Source organism: Pipistrellus kuhlii, unplaced genomic scaffold (assembly GCF_014108245.1).
Source record: "Pipistrellus kuhlii isolate mPipKuh1 unplaced genomic scaffold, mPipKuh1.p scaffold_m20_p_81, whole genome shotgun sequence".
NCBI classification, from domain to species: Eukaryota; Metazoa; Chordata; class Mammalia; order Chiroptera; family Vespertilionidae; genus Pipistrellus; species Pipistrellus kuhlii.
This window is the reverse complement of record NW_023425586.1, coordinates 337219-364658: the sequence shown is the minus strand read 5'-3', so window position 1 is coordinate 364658 and position 27440 is coordinate 337219. Positions and strand designations below refer to the sequence as shown.

The following is a 27440-nucleotide window of genomic DNA, read 5'->3' as shown; positions in this document are numbered from 1 at the left end:
AGCTGGCTCCTGGTGGGACTCCTTCCTTCGCCTGGTCTTCCAAGAGCCAGCTTCTCCGTGTTAGCGCAATAGAGGAAAAGGTGCTCGTTAGCCTCACTTATGCCACCATGATAGGCTTGGGGGGGAGCATGAAGACAAGATTCTTCTTTGAGTTTCCTGTACCAGGATTTTTCAGTTTAGAGCGTGGGTGTCCCTAATTAGCACAGTGAATGGAATGGAAATTGGAAATAACGTCTAGACCCAGACCATTGGATAACATTGGAGTGTCCTTATTGCCTTTTAGTTTTATTGCTTTTAAATTTAACCTACTTTTATTATTTTTTTTAATATATTTTTATTGATTCCAGAGAGGTAGGGAGAGGGAGAGATAGAAACAATGATGAGGGAGAATCAGCAGTTGGCTGCCTCCTGCACGCCCCCTGCTGAGCCCACAACCCGGGCATGCGCTCTCCTGGTTCATAAGTTGATGCTCACCCAGAGCCACACCGTGGGGCTTAGCCCACTTTCTCTTAATACTTCTCTCTAGCATTTTCTTCCTGGCTTTTCGTTTCTTTTTTCTTCGTTTTGGTAGCACAGAGATGGAGGGAGTGGTGGATTGTTCTGCTCCTCCGCATGCTGGGAGCATTGTGCTTATACTCTCGGTGTCTGGCCCTAGAGGACCACAGTAGATATTTGTTTAGCTAGCTCTGGCACTATGCTTAGAACAGGCCATGCCATCTTTAGAAACATCCTAGGATAATAGAGGTCACTGATTTTGTGTTCAGCAGGCTTCTTGAGTCTGTGGCTTGGTATCTTTTATCTATCTGATTAGAGAATTCATAGCAGTTCTCATTGCTTTGCTCCTGTTCTTTCCTCATTCAACATACCACACAGATATGTTAGACCTCACTGTATCCTTTTTGTCACTTATTCTTTCTCCTGTCATTTTTATTCATTTCTGTTTTTCATTCTTCATAGTTTCTTTTACCTATCTTTCATTGGACCAGTTCTCTTTAACTAATGTACTTTTAATTGAAATTAAGAACTCAATAGATTCCTCCCCTCCTCTCCCATTTTGGTTCTTTTCAATCTGTTATGTTGCTTATGGATTTGAATTCCGTACTAAATTTTTCAAGGTTGCCTTTTATTCTTAACACAGAGTAAGTAGAGTTGTTTTATAATTTGTCAATTCTCTTACTGAGTCTCTTTGGGTCTGTGACTGTTTATAATGGTCCTTACTCGTGGTGTTTTGTCTCTTCTTATGTTTGTGTACTGGACATGGTACTTGAAACATTATTTATAGAAATAATCACAGGCCTTGAATATCTTCTTCCAAGGAGCCTTTTCCTTTGCTTCTTCAGGTGCCTGAGAGCACTGGCAAACCAGGATCGTTTCATTCCAAGTTGAGAGAGATTTCTTTCCACGATATTAATTTGGTAATTCCTTACTATCCTGTTAGACTCTTGTTACTTTTACAATAAAAAGAAACATGTCTATTTTATCCCTTTTTTGGCAAATTATTTAGTCCATCATTATTGGATGCAGAAAATGAGACCTTATTTTTTACAGCTCATGGTAGTCTGACATTCACTTGGACCACTAAGGTGAGAGACACTGCACTGTGGACTTGTTTACATCTCACTGTGACAAGGAGTGGACCATGGCAGACTTGTCAGATGGAGATCCTGGTCTCTACACCTGTTACCTGGTGTTTGAATCCCAGCTCTGCCTCTTACTCGCACTGCGACCTTAAGCAAACAACGCTCTGTGACTGGGAGAGTGGGTCTCCAGCAGTCAGGCCGCTGTCCATCAGTGGGGAGAGGGATTGGGCTTGTGGCTTGTGGCTTTTGTCTGCAGAGGAAGAATGTGCTCGCTGGCATTTGTTTGCGAACGAGGAGGACTGATGAGGATTTAACCCTGCTGTGATTTTATGAATGGACTGTAGATTCCAGGATGCGGGTGCACTCTTAGTTAGAGAATGACATAGAAATCAGCTGTCACCGAATGGCTTTCTATCAGTCATGGTAGTTATTTTGTTTTTTAGGGTTTTGTATTTTTTTCTTGATTGATTGATCCGATTGATGGCTAACCTCTCCTCTAGTGGGGTTTTTTTTTTCCTTATTGCTTATCTTTTGCCTGATTTGTCATTGGTTTAGTCTTTTCCCTGGGAAAGGGAGAGAGGAAGGTAATAGGAATAATGGTTATTTTATGTGGTACTTAGCAGTTCACAGATACATTGTGAAACATTTCTGTGAGGCAGCAAGACAGGCTAATTCCAGTTTGCAAATGAGGAACATGGGACTTTTGGGTGAGTAACCCTGCCCAAGTCACAGAATAAGTGGCAAAACCAGTAAGTATTTAAATATAGGTTTCCTGGTTCCAAATACACTGAATGGCCAGATTATTATGATCTCTGAACACATAATAATCTGGCCATTCAGTGTGTGTGGAGGCCTGGTGCATGAATTAATGCATGGATGGGGTCCAGCCAGCCTGGCCAGGGGGAGGAGACAGGCAGTTGGCCGGCCTGCCTGCCTCCTGGTTGAGGGGACAATTTGCATAGTAGCCTTTTATTATATAGGATATACAATGAGTGGCCAGATTCTTATTTGTTCATAGATCATCATCATCTGGCCACTCAGTGTGGGCAAAGTACGTTTACAACTATAAAAGGCAAACAAAAGGTAACAACTGTAAACCTACTTTTGCCCACCTCTGTAGTATGTTTTCCAGTGCCTCACCCAGGAGAATCGATTGAAAACAAGTTTAATCAGGGGAGCCATTTTACCTTGCTAAAATAAAATTCTGTTTCCAAGTGATTTCTTAAAAACATGTTCTTGGTCTTTTTCTACAAGACATTTAGTTCGACTCTAGGTAAGAAAGCAATGCTCGCTGGTCTCACTGCCCCACAGGGAGAGATGGTTGCTGACTGGTTCCCGCGCTCCTAATACCCTCCATCGAAGGGGGTTTATGGTTATTGCTTCTCGGGCCTTTGGGGAGACAGCAGACAGTTGTCAGGAGCAGTTCCTTTGTCTCTCAGAGCCTGTTGTGTGTGTACTTGGCACCCTCCTTGCGGTTGTGGCTTGCCCTTTTTTTTTCTTTTTGAAATGAAATAAGAACCTAAAATACAGTTCACGCCATTCACAAAGATCTTATTGCTACTGAAATAATCTGCCTTTTTATTTCTTAAAATCTTTGAACCCCAAATTATTTCATTTTTTAACTTCTATAAATATTTTTAATGATAGTTGTTCATGTTAGTTTATTAGGGGAGGGTTAATTAAAAAAATTAATTGTTTTTTTTTTAATTTTATTGATTTTAGGGAGAGGAAGAGAGAGGAAGAGAGACAGAAACATCAATGAGAGAGAATCATTGACAAGCTGCCTCCTGCACACTGGGGATGGAGCCCACAGTGTGCCCTGTGCCCTGTCTGGGATTTGAGCCCTGCCCTCCTGGTTCCTAGGTTGACATTCAGCAGCTAGCCACGCCGGCCGGGCCAAACTACACTGAGTGGCCAGATTATTATGCGTTCAGAGATCATCATAATCTGCCACTCAGTGTAATTCTTGAGGCTTTTCTTGGAGACTATAGAAGTGGGTCTTTCTCTTTGGTTCTGGGTTGAAGTTTGTTTTCAAATGGGAAGGTCAGTAATCTTTAGAAGGATGCTTATAGCTTACAGATGCATTTAACAAGAACTAACACATTGTTTCTCAGCATTTTGGAGTTGTGGTGAGTTTGGGGCAATAGTGCAAGTCGGAGAGTGTCTGCTCACCTCTGCTCCTCCTAGCTCCTGTGCGCTTTCACAGGAATTAATCATCCAGACAGTATTCCCCCTGTGCCTGCATCCCCAGCCATACGGAGAAGGGTCCGTTAAGCTGTAAAAAGGCCCATTGGCTTTTATCTGGAGTGGACTATACCCACAGAACTCAGTTCTGCTTTTTGCTTCATTTTGGCAGGTTGACCTATGGATGGTGTTGGTAGCTCCAATAAAATCCAGTCTTAATGCTTTAGTTGACTGCGTTTCTCATTGCTCTGCCTGAGAAGGCCAAGGACATGTTAAAATCCGAGTGTCCCCTTCTGTGTCTCCTCCCTCAGACTTGTGGGACCAGGCTTTTGTTTATAATGTGCTATTTGTTTGGACTCCACTCTGTTCATAAGCTCAGATGTGGTCAGTGGTTATTAAAGGCAATTTTTGCAAGTTAAATGTATATGTTCCCTTCCTCCCTCCCATCTCCCCTCCCTCCCTCCTTCCCTCCCTCCTCCTCCCTCCCTCCCTCCCTCTTTCCCTCCCTCCCTCCCTCCCTCCCTCCCTCCCTCCCTCCCTCCCTCCCTCCCTCCCTTCCTTCCTTCCTTCCTTCCTTCCTTTCCCCAAGAGGAAGGGAATAGGGAGTGAGAAACATCAGTGATGAGAGAGAATCATTGATCGGCTGCCTCCTGCATGCCCCCTATTGGGGATCAAGCCTGCAACCCAGGCCGTACTCTGGGAATCAAACTATGACCTCCTGGTTCATATAGGTCAGCACTCAACCACTGAGTCACCTGGGCCAGGCGACTCAGTGGTTGAGTGCTGACCTATCTTTTAATACTTTTTCTTTCGTTTCTGTGTGCTAAAGCTCAAAGTGCTTTCTTCCAAAGGTCAGAGATTTTGAACAAGGTAACTAATTTTCAAAACTCTAAATGCATTTCTAAAAAGAAAAACACCTTTGATTCACGTTATTTACATTTATAAGTAGTTAAGTAATTTCATCAGAAGTAATGATCTGTGGGCAAGGCACAAAGCAGGGGCAAGGGAGGGGTTTTAGACATCTGTTCTTGGAACTGTCCTCTCAGAGAGGAAGACTTTGTCTCCATCTGATGCATTCTCAGCTTCTCCCAGCATTTGAATGCTTTAGGAGGCCAAGGCCCACCCTGGGGAGGAAGTGCCGGCCTAAGAGCCTCTCTGGAGAGGCTGACCATGGTGTGTTCTGGAGAGGCGGGAAGGCAGGGTTTGCACTGGACTGGAAGCTGAGCGGAATGCCAGCTAATGTTGTCAGGCAAAAGGACCAGGCAGGACAAAGGAGAGGCTGGGGAAGTCCAGCCAGAGCCACCGGGGAGCACAGCACGACTACGACCAGGAGGAGTTGGGGCACCGCTACTGGACCGGGTCTAAGTCCTAGCATTCGTCTTTGCTGACTAGCTGTGTAACCTTGTGAGTTACTTAACTTCCCGAGCCCTGGTTTCCCCATCTGCAGAATGGCTAATAACTACATCATAGGCTGTTAGGGTTAAATGAGACTATTATTTCCTGGCGCATGGTGTAAGCACTCAAAAAAAAGCTGCCCTTATTAAATGTTACTTCTTGTTTTAAAGGAACATTAAACCAGTTCCTAGAGGATAACTGCCCCCTCAGCCCCACCCCAGAGACAGCTATTGTCAACAGTTTGATACTGTCTCCCTTTTCATTTCCTCTCTGCATCTCTTTGTTTGTTGTGTTTGTTTTGATTATCACTGTTCCAGTTTGGGGCAGGGATGGGCGGGCTGTGTGGCTTGTTTAGAAGATGAGACTGAGCTGAATTAGGAGCGAGTGGAGGTTTTAGACATCAGAGAACAACAGTCTAAGTTGGATTAGAGCGCCACACAAATGCCAGGCACCTTGGTTACACACCGTCAGCATGCACAGCCCCGGGCAGGTGGCGGGGGGGGGGGGGGGGGGGTGCGCTCCACAGCGCTTACAGGGAGCAGGGAAGTAGGGACAGGGCAGGGCCCAGGCCCAGGGAGTGGTATGTGGGCAGGAAATGCTGAAGCTGTGCAGGCAAAGCAGAATCACCGAGTTGGTTGTTTCCTGACGAGAGGTCAGATGTGAGCCAGGCCTTGAAGAATGACGGAGATTTGGAAAACATTTTTGGGAGGGGCAGGCACAAGCCAAGAGGTAGGGGTACCGGTATTGAGTGGCCGGTCTAGACAGATGGTGGATTCGGGCTGTCAGAGTGAGCAGTCAGGTTGGAAAGGAAAACTGCCAATGCCCTCGTCAAACCTGCGTGCCGCAGTTGTCTGCCTGCTTCCAGAGGGCAAGCCTTTCAGGCCAGAACACTGTCATCGCCCTGCCTGTGTTCCTGGGCCTGGTAGATATTTACTGTGTGCAAATTACAGACTGGCATCCTGTCCCCTCAAACTCAGGGTAAATCCTCATGTCATCTCTCAGCCCTCCCCCTCTTTCTCTTCTCAGCCACAAGCCTTACACAGGCCACGCTCCCCTGTGCTCCGGGGCACTGTGCTTCCCTCTCCATCCCGTAGTCATTTCTGTGCACCTGTTTGGGGCCATACTGCTTGACACTTACATAGTCTGGTGCCTCGCATGTCACACTCACTTCTGGGACCCCACATTGCCTTTCTTCCTTCCTCACTAGGTCTCTCTTCCCTTCACTCTTCTCTTCTGGCTTGCCCCTTCCCAGCCTCTAAATGTTGGAGTAATGGAGGCATCAACCCTACCCTTATCTCTAGACCAGTGGCTTTAAACCTTTGTTTAACCAAACTCCCCGATCTTCACTTGTGCCCATAGACCCTCAGAACTGAAACAACGTTTCACAAAAAGTTTTTATAAGCCATGGACTCTGTTATTTTCCGTTCTGTTCTATTTCTTTCTTTTTTCTTCTTCTTCTTCTTTTTTTTTTTTTTTTTTTTGAAGTGCCGTTCATGACCCACTAAATTGATTTCGTAACCTTCAATTTGAAAAGCTGCTCTGGTGATCTCATCCACTCCTTCGGCTTTAAATGCCGTCTCCATGCTGATGGCCTTCCATTTATAACTCCATCCCCACCGTTCCCGAGGTCCAGACATGCCAGCCGTTCCCCAACATCTCCCCTTGGATGTCCACTAGGAATTGTAAAGTTAGCATGTCCAACAAAGCACTCTACCCCTGCAGTCTGTCCTGCCAGCCCCCAGCCTTCCCCATGAGCCGTGCCATGTCCACACGGCTCAGTAAGGCCATGCTGGCCCCCAGGCTCCCAAACCACTGCCTGCTCAGACCTCCGCTGCGTCTGACAATTTCTAAGCCCCTCCCTGCCTCACTGTCTTCATTTTATTAAAGTGGGTGTTCCACTGTACCGTCCTCACAGGACATTGTGAAGATTGGGTGGATTTTTACCTGTAAAGGAAATAGAGCAGTGACAGGCACAGAGGGCTGATTCCCAGTTGGAGTTAGCTGCTGCTGTTTGTCATCGTTGTTTTGTCTGTCATATCCACTTCTTATCCATTAACAATTTCCGCTGGCTCTGACTTCAAAATAGTCCTTTATTTGACCGCCTATCACCACCCCCATCAACAGCACATTCATCTATGCAGCCAACATCCCTTACCCAGATGACCAAAATAGCTTCTTAACTAACTCCCTGCTTCTGCCCTTGCCCTTCAGTCTGTTTTGCACAAAACGGCCAGAGTGGCCATTTAAGAGTTGAAACTAGAGTGTGTCCAAAGCCTTTTAATAAAATCCAAAAGTTGCTCTGGCCCGTTTGTTCAGTGATTAGTGTCAGCCTGCACACTGAAGGGTCTTGGGTTTGATTCCTGGTCAAGGGAATGTACCTTGGTTGCAGGTTCAATACCCATTCTAGTAGAAGTGCATACAGGAGGCAACCAATTGATGTGTCTCACATCAGTGTTTCTCTTTCCCTCTCCCCCCACCCCCCCACCTTTTCCCTGCCTCTCCTCCACTCTCTCTAAAAAAAAAAAAAAAAAAAAGGAAAAGGAAAATATCCTTGGGTGAGGATCAATGGGAGGTGCTCTACAGAGGCAGTGAGGGGTCCCATGGCCAAGGGGGTGAGGGGCTGTGGACGTGAAGGATGAGGCTGCAGAGGTGGGGAGATTGTTACCTTGAGCAGGCCAAGTAAACGAGGCAAATACCTAAGTATGGATTGATGAGATGGGAGTAGAGTTTCTGACTGTCTGAGGAGGGAATTATAAACATGGAAAGATGGAAGGTTAGAAGGAGCCCTGAGGGTTGGAATTGGAGGTACCAAGGTGAAACACTTGTTTCTTTCACATATATACACGGTGGATAAGCAAAGTGGTTATAGGTATGGCAGTTCATGTATGTACGTAATTTTCTAGCTAGAAGCAACTATGTCTTGCCCAGTAACAATGAACAATCCTAGTCTTGTTTTCATATATTATCTCCTCTAAAAGGAATCAGGTATTCTTGGAGAAATAATTGTTCCAGGGCCTGGGGTGAGAAAGTACACAAGATGAGCCTGGTGTGTCTGGTGCCAGGAAGTCAAAGAATGCTCCAAGAATGGGACATGTACTAGTAATTGGACACAGCAGCTGGTTTCAAGAGGCTCCCACTGGTCAATACTGGCACAATTTGAGCATCAAATGAATGGAGGAAGGGAGGAAGGAGGGAGGGAGAGGGGGAGGAAGGAAGGAAGGAAGGAAGGCAGGCAGGCAGGCAGGCAGGCTCTCCCTGCTAATGGCTAGAGACTCATCAGTAGGCAGCCATCATAGAGATGGTTGATTCATGCGGGAGTCATCAACTGGTGTATGTTTGACAAAGAACAAGATATTGGCATGATCTCAGGATTTCTCCCACAAGATGCTATACTTACCAGTTACACAGTAAGGCGGTAACTTGGCAGTGGAGAAGACTGGCAGAGATGGTCTGGACCAGGTGGATGTGGTTGACATCACAGTGGAGAGAAGGCTCTCCATCCTTGCCTCCTGAGCTGACACACTAGGAGCCCAGTTCCGCCTCTCAGGCATTGCTGCTGGGAAGGCGGGACTAGTCTGGACGTTCACACTGAGGGCCATCCTGCAGAGTGGAAGGGCTGTGCTTACAGGAGAACACAGGACTGTCATGGATTAACAGGACATTAGTGCGACGTGGCAACTTGTGTTCCTGGATGGGACTCGGGGCCAGAACGGAAAAGGAAACATAGTTGGGACAGTTTACTACATTTGAATGGCGTCTATGGATTGGATTAGTGGTGTGGTATGAACGTGGATTTCCTGATAGGGTAATCTGCTAGTTTTAGAAGAGTGTCCTAAATACACATTTTATTTGCAAATACACTTTTTAATCTTTAGGAGTTGAGCTTTGAATCTTCAGCCTGCTCTCAGATGTCAGGGAAAAGCTAGTAAGTGTACATTCATACAGTGAGTGGTATGAGTAACAGGGCAAACGATGTGAAACATCGGTTGGGGAATCTTGCTGAAGGGGTATGTATGTAAGCACTACTATTCTGCACATTTGAACTTATTTCAAAATTATTTTTAATACCCTCTTGAGATTTTGACTAGAATTGAGATTTTAAAAATGGATGTGTGAAAACTTGACCTCTTTATGGTACTGAGTCACCTAGATGTGTTGCATATTCTTTTGGCTTGTTTACTTTTCTTGTGAGCTCCTTCTTTTGGGTCCTAAAGTTTATAATTTTCACCATAGAGCTTTTGCCCAATTCTGCTTTGGATTAGTCCTCTGGTATTTTTTTTTAATTTTGTTGCTATTATAAAATGAAACACTTTTTGCCAATAAGTGGCAACACTAATTGCTTTCTGTGATTTTTGTCTGTGAACGTCTAGAAATTATATACTCAGCAGCCTTCAAATGAGAAAATTATTCAGTAACATCTTAGGAGCTCAAGCTCAACAATTAGGGGAAACCCGCAAGGAGCCCCAGCTGGCCCCAGAGATAGCCCCACTGCCCCCCCACACACCTCCTCCTGCCCCTTTTCTAAGAACTCGGCCATTTTGCCACAGATTGGTCATTTAAATTAATATTGGGATGCCCCTGCCACTATTCGACAGGTAGCCATTAAGTGGGGACGGGGCCCCAGACTCCTATGGTCTGGCTTTTTAAAAATATATATATATTTGTATCGATTTCAGAGAGGAAGGGAGAGGGAGAGAGAAACATCAGTGATGAGAGTCATTAATCTGTTGCCTCCTGCACGCCTCCTCCCCTGGGGATCAAGCCCGCAACCCAGGGATGTGCCCCGGCTGGGAATGGAACCCTGACCTCATGGTTCATAGTTCAGTGCTCAACCACTGAGCCATGCTGGTTGGGCTGGCCCGGCATATTGAGGCGTTGCCCTGCAGTGAGAGGAGCATGCCTTTGATAGGTGTTGCAGCCTCCTGGCTGTTGGGAATTAGGTCTAAAAATAGGCCTCCCCGCAATGGGGTAGATTTCAGCTGTTTTTAGGCTGATTCTGAAAAATAGCTCAGAGGCGATGATTTCTGTGTGCGCACTCACTCGGGCACCACGTGCGGGTGGAGTTGGTGCCAGGTTTCCTGGAGCAGAGAGTATTCCTGGCAAGTGCCTCTCTCCCCTTCCTGCCTCTGGATGGGGCTCCTGTGCTTCCCTTTCCTCCCCTCAGGCGGGGAAATGCTTTTTTGCCAGAAGGAGCAGAGAGAGCGAAGGTATTTTTGAGGTAGAGTGAGGGGTATATTTTTTTAAATGAGACTAATAAAATTTTAATTGGTAATTTTCTACACAAGCATTAATGTAAGTAGAAATGAAAAGAAAATTAATCCATAATCCTGCCAGCAACCCAAGTAGTGAAAAAGTGTTAATGTTTCCATATTATTTTGGGGGGCTTGGACAAAGCAGATGCCTGATTTGTAGAGAGTTGTAACCAGCACAGGTTTGAGCTGTGTGCTGCTTTTCTTTATCTGACTACACCTAATTAGCGTTTCCCATGGCGCTAGAATCTTTATGATCATTTTTTAATATATTTTATTGATTTTTTACAGAGAGGAAGGGAGAAAGATAGAGAGCTAGAAACATCGATGAGAGAGAAACATCGACCAGCTGCCTCTTGCATGCCCCCTACTGAAGATGTGCCCGCAACCAACGTACATGCCCTTGACCGGAATCGAACCTGGGACCTTTCAGTCTGCAGACCAACGCTCTACCACTGAGCCAAACCGGTTTTGGCTTTATGATCATTTTTAATGAGCATGTACTGTGTTGTGCGGATATATCATGATTTGCTTAATCGTTTTCAAATGATAAAAAATTAGGTTCTTGCCAGCCTTTTCTTTTAGATATCCCTGGAGTAAATATGTTGATACTTTGATTTCTGTTTGGTTGGTTTGAGATTTGCCTAGGATACAAATCTAGTAAATAGAATTACTGGATCAAAAGATACTAATATTTACAGTCATACATGTGCTCCATAACAAGGTTTCGGTCAACAGTGGACCACATATAAGTAAGACGGTGGCCCCTGAGATAGGATGGAGCTGAGTTTCTGCGCTTCAGACGGAGTTTCCCTTTCCCTGGAAGGACAGTAGCTACGGGGCTTGCAGAGGTTCCCTCTCACCACAGCACCTCAGTTGTGAGCTCATAGATTACCTCCTGGTCCGTTGGCCACTGGCCTGTATCCCTGCAGAGGAGACGTCCCCCAGCGCGGGCATTCAGCCTCCCAGAGCACCCTGCTGCGCATTGTTTATTGAGGACCCAAGGCCCTCTGCGCAGGCCACAGGAGCTGCCTTACGGGGTATCAGTGCCACTGCCACTTTTGCGAAGGCCTCTGTGGTTGGCACCAGCCTGTCACTGCACTCGGGAAACACATTCAGGTTGTAATGGTGGAAAGCACAGGTAAGTTTCTTCAACTCACTGCCAGATGCCCTGTGCCACATAGGGTCAGTAGAGCCAAAAACATTTCCAAACTATTGAGTCCTCAGCTCTGCCCTCTCCATGTTAATACCCTCTTTAAAAAACAAGTACCACAAAGTTTCTTAATCTGACACTGCTTCATCAGTAGCACAGACCTATATGCTGATGAAAGGCAAACTCACTTCACTGTTTATTTTTACTGAGGGGAGAAAAGCCAGCAAAATCTCTGCTTTAATAAGACTTTGTGGAGAAGATCACATTGCAGGGCCTCTTCAGATCCCGAGAGCCGTGTGGCCTGGCGGGGCAGGAAGGAATTTATGGACGAGGGGGGCTTCAGAGCAGGCCTCAGAGTGAGTCGGGGTGCGCAGAAGGCGCCTGATGCCGAGCAGGTGTGTTGATAGCGGGGAGAGGAGCAGAAACGGGGCCGGAAGATGTCAGTGGTAAAGCACGTGGGGGGAGAGTGCTGCCAGAATGGCAGGGGGCGGACACGCGCCATGTGAGTGGTGCTGAGAGAGGGACCTTCGGGAGATGCTATGGCACTCCCGGAAAGATGGAAATGTCAGTGAAGGCTGGGAGGGGAGGGCAGATACAGGAAACGGAGGAGTAGCTGGATTAGGTAATGTCTTAAGTGCAGAGTTAAAGGAGTTTGGAGTTATTCTAAAGCTTCTTACTTAGAGTGTCTAAGGAGATTGTAGTTTTTTTTTGAGGGTGATAAGTTGTGTCAGTCTAAAGAACCACATTTTTTTATCATTAAAATTGAGTTGGTGCCAAAACTGGTTTGGCTCAGTGGATAGAGCGTCAGCCTGTAGAATGAAAGGTCCCGGGTTCGATTCCAGTCAAGGGCATGTACCTTGGTTGCGGGCACATCCCCAGGGGGGTTTACAAGAGGGCAGCTAATCAATGATTCTTTCTCATCGATGTTTCTAACTTTCTATTCCTCTCTCTTACTCTCTGTAAAAAATCAATAAAATATATATTTTTAAAATTGAGTTGGTGATTTCCCAAGAATAAATATATTTTGTCATCTTTATAGAAATTAGTCTAGCCACAGGTGACGCTGCTCACTCAGAGTCTTCCTGTGCAGAAGTGATGATTCTGTCTCCCCGTTACCACCTAGGCCTTGTCTGGAGTCTTGTCTTCTGTCCCTGCGTGATCATTACGGCATTGCTGTGTGGCTACTAAGTCCTGAGACCCCACCCCACCCTGGCAGTCGGAGCCACCTGCCTGCTGCTGTTTTCGTTATCCCTGCCAGTTTTGAACTTGGGCATGTCTTACTTGCTTGCTGTTTGGCTGTACATTTGGTCTGACGTTTCTAGGTGTTTTGAGGGAGGATTTCCAGTCCCTCTGGTATGCCATATTGCATGAAACAGAAGTCTCTCACTCCCCAAGTGATAATATTCCACTCTGAAATACTAGGAATGAGAGAAGAACTATATTAGTCAGGGTCCTGGTAGGAAACAGATGGCACACGCAAACTGGGGAATTGGAGGAGCGTTTAATTACTAGTATATCATCTTGGTTCATTCAGGAAGAGGGGAGCTTTCCGTGCCAGGTCTGAGCGTTTTGATAGAGGGATTAAGGGCTTACCCGTCCCTTGGAAGGTCAGGGAAGCTGCTCCTGAGTGTCTGAGACAGAGCACAGGGAAGCCACTGTGCGCCTGCGCCTGCTGCAGCGGCCTGCGGTGTGAGCCTCCCTTCCTCTGCCTTCCACAGCTTTCTGGTGCTTCTCTCTGCCAGGGCTAACCAGGACCATGCCAGAAAGGGGTTCGGAAAGGCAGCTTCCAGCTCCTGGTCTGCAGAGGAGAACTTGGGAAGAGGGTGGTCACGATGCTGCTGAGTTGACCAGTGCGGAACTAGGATAGTTTATAAAAGGTGATCAGTGTGTAGGGACACTAGGCTAGCAATAGCAGCATTTGTTATTACCCACAGGCCTGAAGGGCAAGAGGAGGAAGCAGTTCCTGGAGTCTGAAGAAGGTGCTAGCTATTTCAGTTGCCCCTCCAGAGGGTAGCCATCAGCCAGTCTCAGGGGCTGCAGGGTAGGAGATGGGAGAGCGAATTCCTCCTTCGCATTCTCCTCCTGCCTTTTTCCAACCAAACTGGACCGACGCAGTTTGGGGCAGGGGCAGCAGAGCCTCTTGACAATCTCTGTGGTGCCCCCTCTCAGAGCACAGAGTGGAAAGGAGATGGGTGAGGAGTGAGACCGGAGGGCAGAGAAGAGTCCACCAGGTGATAACTAGAAGCATATGTGTCGTTTGAGAGAATGAGGAACATTAATTTGTTGTCCCACTTATTTATGCATTCGTTGGTTGATTCTTGTATGTGGCCTGAGCTGGGATTGAACCTGCAACCTTGGCATATCAGTACAATGCTCTAGCCAACTGGACTATCTGGCCAGGGCTGCATGTATGTTGTTAATGTCTTGAGGATCGAAGCATTCATTCCTTCAGGGCAAAGAAGTAGAATGAGCACAAAATCAGTAAATCTGAAATAAAGAGGAAGTGGCTCAGCTGATAGAGCATCGGCCTGCGGACCGAAGGTCCCAGGTTCGATTCTGGTCAAGGGCATATGCCAGTGTTGTGGGCTCGATCCCCAGTAGGGGATATGCAGGAGGCAGCCAATCAATGATTCTCTCTCATAATTTATGTCTATCTCTCCCTCTCCCTTCCTCTCTGAAATCAATTTAAAAAAAACCAACACTTTTTTATTTTATTTTATGGAAACTGGTCCTTGAAAAGCTCTCTCCAGGAAACTGCCTTGAGGACAGTTGGGAGAACTTTGTGGAGGGGAGTGGGATGATGTCCAATCTGTGATGGGAAAAGACAAAGGAAGCTGCTGTTGGTTTCCTGTAGACAGCAAGGCCCCGTGCTAGGCGGGAGATGTGGCTGCAGTGGTTGTCCTGAGGTCAACATGTCGACTCTGGGCCCTCGAAAGTACTGGACCTCATTTACTAGTCACCGCCAGAGGCTTTCTGATACCATTCAGAAAGTTCGAGCAATGGAAGAAGACCAGGAAAGGGAAATCAGGGCAAGGGAGAGTTGGGAAGGAGGTGCATCAGTAACCTCATTTGCAAAGTATGTATACAGATTCCAGTGGGTGACCTACTTGCTTTGAAGTGTCAGATTTTAACTACATCTGTAGTCATTCAAACAAGGAAATTCAGGCATTCGTCATTATTAATCACGATGCTTTAAAACTGATGACACTGCTGCTTTGCTTTGTTAAAGTTGGGATAGTATTGGAATGATCTATTAGTAGCTTGTTTTATATGCTAATGCTGAAATTGCTGGGTTTACTTTCTTAAGTGCTGGTATACTTGGTTTTCTAATGGCTTTACTTGGGACTCCTAAAAACGACGGACTTGTACCCACTTTCTGCTGCTCAAATACTTCCTGTATACTAAGAATAATTAGCTTGATGGATCTCACAGGAGGTACGTGGCTGGGGTTTGTTTGTTGTTGTTGTTGTTTCTCCATCTAGTCCATAAACTAGAACTATAATATAATAACAGGGGAGAAGGCCTTCGAAGGAATTGTACCTAAACGTTTTCTTTTCTGGAGCTCGTGTTTTTTTAGGAAAGGGAGGCCTGAGGTGGGCATGCTGATGTTAGTGAGCTGTCCTTAGCTCTCAGGGCTCCTGTTTAGGAAAAAATTGGAGCCAGTGGCAACATGATTTGTGTACTTGGGTTTTTCAGAAGCCTGACTTTATTTACAGAAGGATTAATTAAACAACCATGTATTTATTGATGGAATGATTCTCTTTCTAGGAAGCTTTGCATTAAACTGCCGGACTTAGTCTTTTTGTTGGCTTTAAACCATCAGCCGCCTTTTATCCTGTAGAGAAGGCCACTGGCACTGAGAGCTAGAGCAGAAACACGGAGCAAACAGGAGAAGTAATGGGGGGAGGGGAGGCAGGGAAGTCCTTGTGAGAAGGGGAAAGTGCCAGCTGTCCTGACTATCATGGGCCCTGTGGGTTATGCAGTGCTAGTGGCCCATGTGGGGGGCAGACTGCTGCTGCTCAGGAGTCATTGAACCCTGTGATTTGGTTTCCGCATCTGTAAAGCGGGGAGAGGAGTGTTCTGTGCATCACTGGTCAGTGTGTGAGGTAAGCATTACAATAAGCTAGTGTCTGTTCCAAGCAGATTCATTGGAACATAGAAAACAGTCTGTTGTAAAGACATTTTGAAGAGGATGAAAAATGGTTCCTTTTAGATTCTGAGATTATTTGAATGTTAAAAGATGACTTTGGGTCATGTGATTATAATCAAACTTAATACCAAAGTAATAGCCCCTCATCTAGTTATTTTAGACGTAAGATATTTCAGGAAGAAGTGAGTCAAGCTTCTAGGGGTTGGAGTTACTGGCCATCTTCAGCCCTGATCGTGCTTACTTTCTGAAGTCTCCTCATGGCTACTATGTGGATTCAAGTTGGGTTTTTCCCTTGGAACTGCACCTGGAGAATTTGACAGGCAAGGGCTCAGCGTCTTCAGCTCTGTTCTTAGATCGATCAGGTTCTATTTATGTACGTTCTAGCCTAGTTCTCTAAGGCCTCGTTTTTGTACCATTTACTGGCTCGCAAGGCCTGCCGTGTGCTCCTTACTGTTTCAGTGACAAAGATTACAGCAAGGCTCCAAGTCTCTGCCATTAGGACACTTATCTTCTGGTGGGGGAGACAGACCGTAGGCAAGTAGCATATCCTGTCAGCTGGGAGTAAGCACTGGGAGGAGCTAAGGTGGGGAAGGAGATTGGCAGAGCCTGGGCAAGGGTATAGTTAGCTGTTTTTTAATAAAATGGCCAGGGAAGGCCTTACTAATTAGGTGACATTGGCTTAGAGAGGAAGGAAGTAAGAGGGACAAGCCGTGTGGCTATGGAGGAAGAGCAGCACAGGCAAGAACCAAGTTCCTGTGTAGAAATACCAGTGGCCCCTCCCAGAAGCTAGGAGAGGCGTGGAATAGAGCAGAGCTGGGTGGGAGAGGCGCTCACAGAAGTAAGGAGGTGGGAGGCTGCCTTCCAGGCCAGCTTCACTTGGAATATGACGGGGAGCCACTGCAGGGCTTGGGCATAAAGCTTCCTTCCAAAAGTATCGCCAACTTTCTGCTAGTAACTCCGTTTTCAGCTCCCCGCAAGGAAACTAAGAAACTAGCTTCATATGCCATGTCCTAACTGACCCTCGCTCATTTGGGTTTCATAACTTCTTTGTTTATATAGAGTCTAGTGGCCCAGTGCACAAAATTCATCCACATTAAAAGGGAATTCATTAGAGGAAATATTCTAATATTGCTATTCATGGCCCCTGGCCTGGTGCTGGGCAGGAGGCAGCCTCCTGCTGTTCAATCCTTATGGTGTCATGGTGTGATGACCATTTACATATTAGCCTTTTATTATGATGATGATATCTGGCCCAACATTAATAGGTATCTGTTCATCACACCCTCTTCAGCACTGAATATTGTGATTTTTTTTAAGTTCCAGGTATTTTCCTTTGCAATTACTTGATTACCTTTGAAGTTAACTTTTTCTCATGTATATTAGTTAACTTTATTTCTTCTTTAGTTCACTGTCTTTGATTGGAAATATTCTTCTTTGATTGATCCTATTTCGTTTGAGTTCATGGGAAGCAATAGCAGCTTCCATGGAGGAAGGTGGGGGGCTAGAGAGGGAGGGGGGAGAGTGGTGCTGGGCCAGATGTGGTTGGCAGTGGCTCCTGTTAAAGGTTAGATCAGAGGTGAGGGGGTTAAGGGAGGTGTTAGGTTCTGAGACTGAAATGTTAGGGTGAGGCACACAGTCGAAGGTCACCATTGGGAGGTTGGGCCCCTGAGGTCTGGTGAGGAGGATGAGGGTCAGACCCGGGTTTGGTGAGGGATGCAGGAGGGGAGTGGTCTAGCTGGGAAGGCCCTTGGGTCTAGGTGGCTCCTCAAATTCAGGCGCCCAACACTCGCCGCCAGCACCAGGGCCACTGCACTGTCCAGGCCCCCAACAGCCAGCCGGACCTGCAGCTTCAGCCCCGGCCGCGCTGAAGGGCTGTGGGAGGTCGAGTGGCCCCTAAGCCTGTACCTCCTCGCCTCTGAGTGGGCGTGCGCCCCTCTTCAGGGAAACTCCTGAGCAGCCCCTCTAGGTGACGTCACCAGATGACACCATTAGCGGGCGCGCCACACGCCACATAGCCTGATGGTGCGCGGGCTGGGGGGACTTTATGGGAGGAGGGCCTCTGTCCCCTAACCCCACCTCCGCAGGCCCGGAGCCCTCATCCCTGCACACGTGATGGTCTGTAACTGGCCCCCAGAGGCCGGGGTGGGGGCAGGGGGTTCCCACGGCGTCGGAAACCACTCGTCCCAAGAATCCCACGGTCTCAGTGTTGCCACGTGACTGCATGGCCTCGGTGTTAAGCCACTATTTTCTGATGCCAGTTTTGCACCTTAAACTCTTAAATTAACCGCAAGAACAGCTTCCCTCTTCGCCCTCCTGGGACTCACAGTTCTGTTGCATACGCTCCTTTCAAAGGGCAGTTTCTACTTCTTGGCCATGTAGGGTGTCACTGCCTTTTCATTCTAGGTTTGCACGTGGGGCATCCTGAATTCTGTGAGGATGGTGACTGTTCTCAGCGAGCCTGTGAGCGAATAAATACGATCCCCATTTTACATCTACTCTCCGACTGTAGTAACATTTCCCCAAGTGGGACCGGATCCTATAAACCAATTCCCACGCTCCACTACACTGAATAAGAATGAGGCTCCGGGCTCAGCTTTCACTGAGGAGCCAGTGAGGCAGCCTCACGTCCCCGGCCTGCGGGTACCTGGCTGGGAGACAGCCTCACGTCCCAGCCGAGCAAGTCCCTGCCCCCTTCCCTGCCCACCAGCCAGCTCCTGCTGCAAGCGCAGCCTGTTGAAGGTCGTTACTGTGACAAAGTAACGGCAATTTGCACATTACCTCTTCATATATGTGTGTGTGTGTGTGTGTGTGTGTAGGTAGATAGGTAGATATATATATATATATATATATATATATATATATATGATATATGATATGACATATATGATATGACATATATTATGATATATGATATGACATATATATATGATATTTATTGATTTTGGAGAGGAGGAGGAGGGAGAGAGCTAGAAATATCAATGATGAGAGAATCATCGATTGGCTGCCTCTTGCACACCCCACACTGGGGATTGAGCCCACAACCTGGGCATGTGCCCTGACTTGGAATCGAACTGTGACCTCCTGGGCCATGCCAGCTGAGTCATAAGTTCTTTTTAAATAATTGATTTTAAAGTCATTTGGAACAGTTTGGCTCTGTCTTATTCATCTCTGACTCAGAGAATTGGGCAGGCCCAGGCAAAAGACAAAGTAAAATGAGCTTTTGATCAACTGTTGAAAAAGAGCATTCTATTGTACTACGTGCTAATTACATTAGCAGAGGTATTACAAAGGGTTGGCCTAATCAAGTGACTTTAGGAAGTCTAGGTCCTAGGCTTATGAATTCTTATTTTCCTCTGTCTTTTGCTGTCCTCCAAAGTGACTGTTTGTATTCCCTCTTTTATTTTATTTTTTTAATATATTTTATTAATTTTTTACAGAGAGGAAGGGAGAGAGATAAAGAGCTAGAAACGTCGATGAGAGAAACATCAACCAGCTGCCTCTTGCACACCCCCCACCGGGGATGTGCCCGCAACCAAGGTACTTGCCCTTGACCGGAATCGAACCCGGGGCCTTTCAGTCCACAGACCGACGCTCTACCACTGAGCCAAACCGGTTTCGGCTGTATTCCCTCTTTTATAGTAATCATAATTAATAACTGATTGCCAAATAAAAATCTATGTTGGGGGTGGGGGGGGGGGGAGAAACTATGTGGGGATCAGAGGTGCTAGAACATCTTGCAGACCTCCAAAAAGAATCTTCAAGAATAGTCACAGCTATTTCACTTATGCAGCCTAGTCCTTTGTACCTGCACGTTGATGGATGGTTGAGCGGTGCCTTGGACAGTTATGTGTCAAGAAGAGGTTACCTGCTGAAACTGGTTTGGCTCAGTAGATAGAGCGTCAGCCTGTGGACTGAGGGGTCCCAGGTTCGATTCCAGTCAAGGGCATGTACATGGGTTGCGGGCACATCCCCAGTAGGGGGTGTGCAGGAGGCTGCTGGTCGATGTTTCTCTCTCATCAATGTTTCTAGCTCTCTATCCCTCTCCCTTCTTCTCTGTAAAAAAAATCAATAAAATATATTTTTTAAAAAGAAGAAGAGGAGGTTACCCTTAAGTTTGTGTGGCTGACTGCAGCGAGGCCTTCCTGCAGTAGGTGTGATTACAGTAAACCTCTGAAACACGCATTTGGATACAGGGATTGACTTCGGTTCTCAGGCCATCCATTTCTCAAACTCCAGGAGGGGCTAGCCAGAGGAATAGCATCATTATTTTGAGACTCTTTAGTTTAGTAATCAGTCTAATAACATGAAAGCAAATAAAGAGTTGTTCTCATCCCTCCCCTCCATAATAGAAAATATATAAAAATTTCTTTTTTTTAATCGAGAGTAATAACACAGTCCTACATTTTTACCCAGTTGAATTGGAGGGGGGCTCATTTAATAATGAGGTTTTTACTATATTGAATTTGTTTTTACCCAGGTTGTTTCTTTTCATACTAGCATAGACTTGTGCTCACTCTTTAGACCACATGTGTCAAACACAAGGCCCGCGGGCCAAATCTGTCCCTCCAGGCCTTGCAATGTGGCCCGCACCACGCTGTCATCACTGCACTCCGCTGCGTTTCCATCACAATGACAGTTTATGACTGTTCAGTAAACCATTCGGCCCGCGATTTAGGCTGGATTTTAGATTTTGGCCCCTTCTCTGATTGAGTTCGACACCCCTACTTTAGACCATTTCTCTGCGTATTTTCATGTTCAGAAATGGATAGGAAAAGAAAAGGAGATGAAATTCAAACCAGTCAGTTTCATCTGGATAGCTGGATTATCATAGCCACTCCATCACCTACCCTGACTTGATTTATTTGTACTGGGAGGACGTATGTCTCACTTCCTTTTTTTCTCTCTCATTTCCAGGAGGGCTGTTGGCCCGCCTCTGTGCTGTTGAACAGTATGCAGTCCTTTCGGGAGCAAAGCAGTTACCACGGAAACCAGCAGAGCTACCCACAGGAAGTACACGGCTCCTCCCGGCTAGAAGAGTTCAGCCCTCGCCAGGCCCAGATGTTCCAGAATTTTGGGGGCGCAGGTGGTGGTGGTGGCAGCAGTGGCAGCAGCAGTGGTGGTGGGCGGCGAGGGACAGCAGCGGCTGCAGCAGCGATGGCTAGCGAGACTTCTGGCCATCAAGGCTACCAGGGTTTCCGGAAAGAGGCTGGAGACTTCTACTACATGGCAGGCAACAAAGACCCCGTGGCGGCAGGCACCCCGCAGCCGCCTCAGCGAAGGCCTTCTGGGCCTGTGCAGAGCTATGGACCCCCCCAGGGGAGCAGCTTCGGCAATCAGTATGGGAGTGAGGGTCACGTGGGCCAGTTTCAAGCACAGCACTCTGGCCTTGGTGGTGTGTCTCATTATCAGCAGGACTACACGGGGCCTTTCTCTCCAGGGAGTGCTCAGTACCAGCAGCAGGCATCCAGCCAGCAGCAGCAGCAGCAAGTCCAGCAGCTGAGACAACAGCTTTACCAGTCCCATCAGCCTCTGCCACAGGCCACTGGCCAGCCAGCGTCAGGCTCATCCCACCTGCAGCCGATGCAGAGGCCCTCAGCTCTGCCATCCTCTGCCGCTGGTTACCAGCTACGTGTGGGTCAGTTTGGCCAGCACTACCAGTCTTCTGCTGCCGCCGCCGCCGCCTCCTCCTCCTCCTCCTCTTTCCCATCACCACAGCGTTTCAGTCAGTCTGGGCAGAGCTATGACAGCAGTTACAATGTGAATGCTGGATCCCAGTATGAAGGGCATAATGTAGGTTCTAACGCACAGGCTTATGGATCACAATCAAATTACAGCTATCAGCCTCAATCTATGAAAAATTTTGAACAAGCAAAGATTCCACAAGGAACCCAGCAGGGGCAGCAGCAGCAGCAGCAGCAGCAGCCACAGCAGCAGCCTCAGCAGCAACAGCCGCAGCAGCAGCAGCAGCAGCACGTGATGCAGTACTCCAACGCTGCCACCAAGCTGCCCCTGCAGAGCCAGGTGGGGCAGTACAACCAGCCCGAGGTTCCCGTGAGATCGCCCATGCAGTTCCACCAGAACTTCAGCCCCATTTCCAACCCTTCCCCAGCCGCCTCTGTGGTTCAGTCTCCAAGCTGTAGCTCCACCCCGTCTCCTCTTATGCAGAGCGGGGAGAATCTCCAGTGCGGGCAAGGCAGTGTGCCCATGGGGTCTAGAAACAGAATCCTACAGTTAATGCCTCAGCTCAGCCCAACCCCATCGATGATGCCCAGTCCGAATTCTCACGCTGCCAGCTTCAAAGGGTTTGGACTCGAAGGAGTGCCAGAAAAGCGCCTGACGGACCCTGGGCTGAGCAGTTTGAGTGCCCTGAGTACTCAAGTGGCCAATCTTCCTAACACTGTCCAGCACATGCTCCTTTCTGATGCCCTGACACCTCAGAAGAAGACCTCCAAGAGGCCCTCCTCCTCTTCCAAGAAAGCAGACAGCTGCACCAACTCTGAAGGCTCCTCCCAGCCCGAAGAACAGCTGAAGTCCCCCCTGGCAGAGTCACTGGATGGAGGCTGCTCCAGCAGTTCCGAGGATCAAGGCGAGAGAGTCAGGCAGCTGAGTGGCCAGAGCACCAGCTCTGACACCACCTATAAGGGTGGAGCCTCAGAGAAAGCCGGCTCCTCCCCAGCACAAGGCGCTCAGAATGAAGCCCCCGGACTCAGTGCCAGTCCTGCAGCCAGAGAAGAGGCCGCCTCGCCAGGTGCTAAGGAGCCGCCATCATCATCCGAGGGCAACCCAAAAGTCAATGAGAAGACCATTGGGGTGATTGTCTCCCGGGAAGCCATGACAACTCGGGCAGAAAAGCCTGGTGGACAAGATAAAGGCTCTCCAGAGGATGAGCCCACAGCCGCTCAAAGGCCCCCCAGCACGGGCGGGCCCAAGGAAACCAGCCATGCCTCAGTTCCACAGCCAGAGCCTCCAGCAGGAGGGGGCAAAGGGAACAGGAGTGGCGATAACCCCAACCACAATGGAGAGGGCAATGGCCAGAGCGGGCACCCCACAGCAGGCCCTGGCTTCATAGGCAGAACTGAGCCTAGCAAATCTCCCGGAAGCCTGCGCTATAATTACAAAGACAGCTTCGGGCCCGCCGTGCCAAGGAGTGTGGGTGGCTTTCCTCAGTATCCTGCAGGACAAGAGAAGGGGGATTTCACTGGCCATGGGGAGCGGAAGGGCAGAAATGAGAAGTTCCCCAGCCTCCTGCAGGAAGTGCTTCAGGGCTACCACCACCACCCAGACAGGAGATACTCTAGGAGTGCTCAGGAGCATCAGGGCATGGCTGGTGGTCTAGAAGGAACCGCAAGGCCTAATGTCTTAATTAGTCAAACCAATGAATTAGCTAGCAGGGGCCTTTTGAACAAAAGCATTGGGTCCCTATTAGAAAACCCCCACTGGGGCCCCTGGGAGAGGAAATCGGGCAGCTCAGCTTCGGAAATGAAACAGATCAATTTGGCTGACTATCCGATTCCCAGAAAGTTTGAAATAGAGCCTCAGTCATCAGCCCATGAGCCCGGGGGTTCCCTCTCCGAAAGAAGATCCGTGATCTGTGACATTTCTCCACTAAGACAGATTGTCAGGGACCCGGGGGCTCACTCGCTGGGACACATGGGTGCTGACACCAGACTGGGGAGGAATGAACGTCTCAATCCGAGTTTAAGTCAGTCAGTCATTCTTCCAGGTGGCTTGGTGTCCATGGAAACAAAACTAAAATCCCAGAGCGGGCAGATAAAAGAGGAAGACTTTGAGCAATCCAAATCCCAAGCTAGTTTCAACAACAAGAAATCTGGAGACCACTGCCATCCTGCTAGCATCAAGCACGAGTCTTACCGAGGCAATGCCAGCCCTGGAGCTGCCACCCATGACTCCATCTCAGACTATGGCCCTCAAGACAGCAGACCCACAGCCATGCGGCGGGTCACTGGCAGAATGGGTGGTCGGGAGGGCATGAGGGGTCGGCCCCCTTCTCAGTATCATGACTTTGCAGAAAAACTGAAGATGTCTCCCGGGAGGAGCAGGGGCCCAGGGGGAGACCCTCATCACATGAACCCACATATGACCTTTTCAGAGAGGGCCAACCGGAGCTCATTACATGCTCCCTTTTCTCCCAACTCGGAAAGCCTGGCCTCTGCGTATCACGCAAACACGCGGGCTCATGCTTATGGGGACCCCAATGTAGGTTTGAATTCTCAGCTCCATTACAAGAGGCAGATGTACCAGCAGCAACAAGAGGAATATAAGGACTGGAGCAGCAGCTCCACTCAGGGAGTGATCGCTGCGGCCCAGCACAGGCAGGAGGGCGCCCGGAAGAGCCCAAGGCAGCAGCAGTTCCTGGACAGAGTGCGAAGCCCTCTGAAAAATGACAAAGATGGTATGATGTATGGCCCGCCGATGGGGACTTACCATGACCCCAGCGGCCAGGAAGGTGGGCGCTGCCTCATGTCTAGTGATGGTCTGTCTAACAAGGGCATTGAATTGAAGCATGGCTCCCAGAAGTTACAGCAAGAATCTTGCTGGGATCTTTCTAGGCAGACTTCTCCAGCCAAAAGCTGCCCTCCAGGAATGTCCAATCAAAAAAGATACGGACCGCCCCATGAGACCGATGGGCATGGCCTGGCTGAGTCCGCACAGTCATCCAAGCCTGGCAGTGTTATGCTGCGGCTCCCGGGGCAAGAGGATCATTCTTCTCAAAACCCCCTGATCATGAGGAGGCGTGTCCGTTCCTTTATCTCTCCTATTCCCAGTAAGAGGCAGTCACAAGACGCCAAAAACAGCAACACTGAAGACAGAGGGCGCCTCCTCCACCCACCGAAAGAAGGCGCTGATAGAGCGTACAATTCCTATGCCCATCTTTCTCACAGCCAGGACTTCAAGTCCATCCCCAAGAGAGAATCCGCCAAGGACCTCACAAGCTCAGACAATAGAAGCTGCCCTCCTGTTACCCTCACAAGTCCTGCTAAGACCAAAATACTGCCCCCACGCAAAGGACGGGGACTGAAATTGGAAGCTATCGTTCAGAAGATCACTTCCCCAAATGTCAGGAGGAGTGCGTCCTCCAACAGTGCAGAGGCGGGGGGCGACACGGTCACTCTGGATGACATCCTGTCTCTGAAGAGTGGCCCTCCTGACGGGGGGAGCGTTGCTGCTCAGGATGCCGAGATGGAGAAGAGGAAAGGGGAGGTGGTGTCTGACCTGGTCTGTCCAACAAACAAGGAGCTGAACATAGAAAAGCCTCTTGCAAGGTCTTCAGAGGAGTGGCGTGGCAGTGGGGACGACAAAACGAAGACTGAGACACACCCGGACACGGTCACTGCTGGCAAGGAACCCCCTGGTGCCATGACATCCGCAACCTCACAGAAACCTGGCGGTAACCAAGGGAGACCAGATGGCTCCCTGGGCGGGGCAGCGCCTTTAGTCTTCCCTGACTCTAAGAATGTCCCTGCAGCCGGCGGGCTGGCCCCTGAGGCAAACCCCAAGGCCGAAGAGAAGGAGGCCGATGCAGTGACCATTTCCCCCAAACAGGAGGGTTTCCCCCCAAAGGGGTATTTCCCTTCAGGAAAGAAGAAGGGGAGACCCATTGGTAGTGTGAATAAGCAAAAGAAACAGCAGCAGCCACCGCCTCCACCCCCTCAGCCCCCCCAGATACCAGAAGGTTCTGCAGATGGAGAGCCAAAGCCAAAAAAGCAGAGGCAAAGGAGGGAGAGAAGGAAGCCTGGGGCACAGCCAAGGAAGCGGAAAACCAAACAAGCAGTTCCCATCGTAGAACCCCAAGAACCTGAGATCAAACTCAAGTATGCCACCCAGCCACTGGATAAAAGTGATGCCAAGAACAAGTCTTTTTTCCCTTACATTCATGTAGTAAATAAGTGTGAACTCGGAGCCGTATGTACAATCATCAATGCTGAAGAAGAGGAACAGACCAAATTGGTGAGGGGTCGGAAGGGGCAGAGGTCTCTGACCCCGCCCCCCAGCAGCACCGAGAGCAAGGCGCTCCCAGCCTCGTCCTTCATGCTGCAGGGACCTGTGGTGACCGAGTCTTCTGTGATGGGCCACCTGGTCTGCTGTCTGTGCGGCAAGTGGGCCAGTTACCGGAACATGGGGGACCTCTTTGGACCCTTCTATCCCCAAGATTATGCAGCCACTCTCCCGAAAAACCCGCCTCCTAAGCGGGCCACGGAAATGCAGAGCAAAGTTAAGGTACGGCACAAAAGCGCTTCCAACGGCTCCAAGACGGACACTGAGGAGGAGGAGGAGCAGCAGCAGAAGGAGCAGAGGAGCCTGGCCGCCCACCCCAGGTTTAAGCGGCGGCACCGCTCCGAAGACTGCGGCGGAGGCCCTCGGTCCCTGGCCCGGGGGCTTCCCTGTAAGAAGGCACCCGCAGAGGGCGGCAGCGAAAAGACTGTTTTGGACTCAAAGCCCTCTGCGCCCACCACTTCAGAAGGTGGCCCTGAGCTGGAGTTACAAATCCCTGAACTACCTCTTGACAGCAATGAATTTTGGGTCCATGAAGGTTGCATTCTCTGGGCCAATGGAATCTACCTGGTCTGCGGCAGGCTCTACGGCCTGCAGGAAGCGCTGGAAATAGCCAGAGAGATGGTGAGTACGAGAAATCCTTACCACCTTGCTCTTTATCTTCTTTTTGGTTCTATTTCTTCCACCTTTACCTGTTGCAGCCTTCCTGTTTTATTCTTAATATCATGTTGTGATTCCTCCAGGTTAAAGCACTAGGCCCAAATGATGGGCAGAAATTTGGAAGATTTATTTAACTTTTAATTTTATCAATAATATGTGTTTATAGGCTACAAAATCAAGCTAGTGCAATACATCTTACTAAAACAGACCTCCTCCACCCCTCCTCAGACCGACTTCTGATTCATTCCTCTATTAGTTTCCTGTTTCCAAACAATAAGCTTCTGCTATTTGTGTTATTTACTGATCCATTTTTCCCATTTTTCAACATCTGACTAATACTTATGAAATATGTTATGGCTATATTTCCTTTTTTCTAAAACTCATATCTCTAAAATTACTAATTCATATTATTTCTTTTTATTTTTTTTGGACCACATCTCAAAGGGATGCGTGTTCATCCCAAAGGGGGCGAGGGGCTGCGTGTGGTTATCCAGGGAGAGTACATCACACACATCTCAGAATGGTAGGCAATGAGGTCAGTCTTTATTCAGTGTGCTGGCTAATTCAGACTTTGCCATTGGAATGTTTATTCTTTAGGTCTGTTTCATAACTGTTATGCTAGGGTGTTCGTCACCATCATTTTTTTCTTCCCCCTGGTAAATGCTCTTACTTGAATCCTGTATTTTTGCCTGCTGAAAAGGTCATTATTCAGTCATGTTTAATTGAAGATTGGTTGGGTATAGAATTCTAGATTTGAAATCATTTTCTTTCCCTGTCTTGGTGTCATGACTCTTGGCTTGTCCTATAGCTTCTAGGGTTGCAGTTGAGAGGACTAGAGAGGTGTTTTTATTTGTTTGTTTTGGGTTTTGTTTTTTATCGGTTGGTTGGTTTTATAGAGAGAAAGGGAAGAAGAAAGAGAAACATTGATTTGTTGTTCCACTTATTAATGCATTCATTGATTGATTTTTGTATATGCCCTGACTGGGATTGAACCCTGTCCCAAGTAGGTCCTGGGAAAGGACCCAGGGGGTTTACCTAAGACGTCCCTGGAGATA

General features: G+C 48.2%; 1 protein-coding gene across 3 annotated transcripts in view; it reads left to right on the top strand.

The window, feature by feature from the left end:
* Positions 1 to 27440, top strand: part of TCF20 (transcription factor 20) — a 164575-nt gene that overhangs the window by 103542 nt on the left and 33593 nt on the right. For all 3 annotated transcript variants that reach the window (XM_036425506.2, XM_045577040.1, XM_036425505.2), the window contains one exon: positions 20626 to 26349. In XM_036425506.2, the coding sequence (XP_036281399.1) occupies positions 20662 to 26349 (5688 nt within the window). In that variant the 5' untranslated portion in view covers positions 20626 to 20661. The remainder of the gene's footprint in view (positions 1 to 20625; positions 26350 to 27440) is intronic.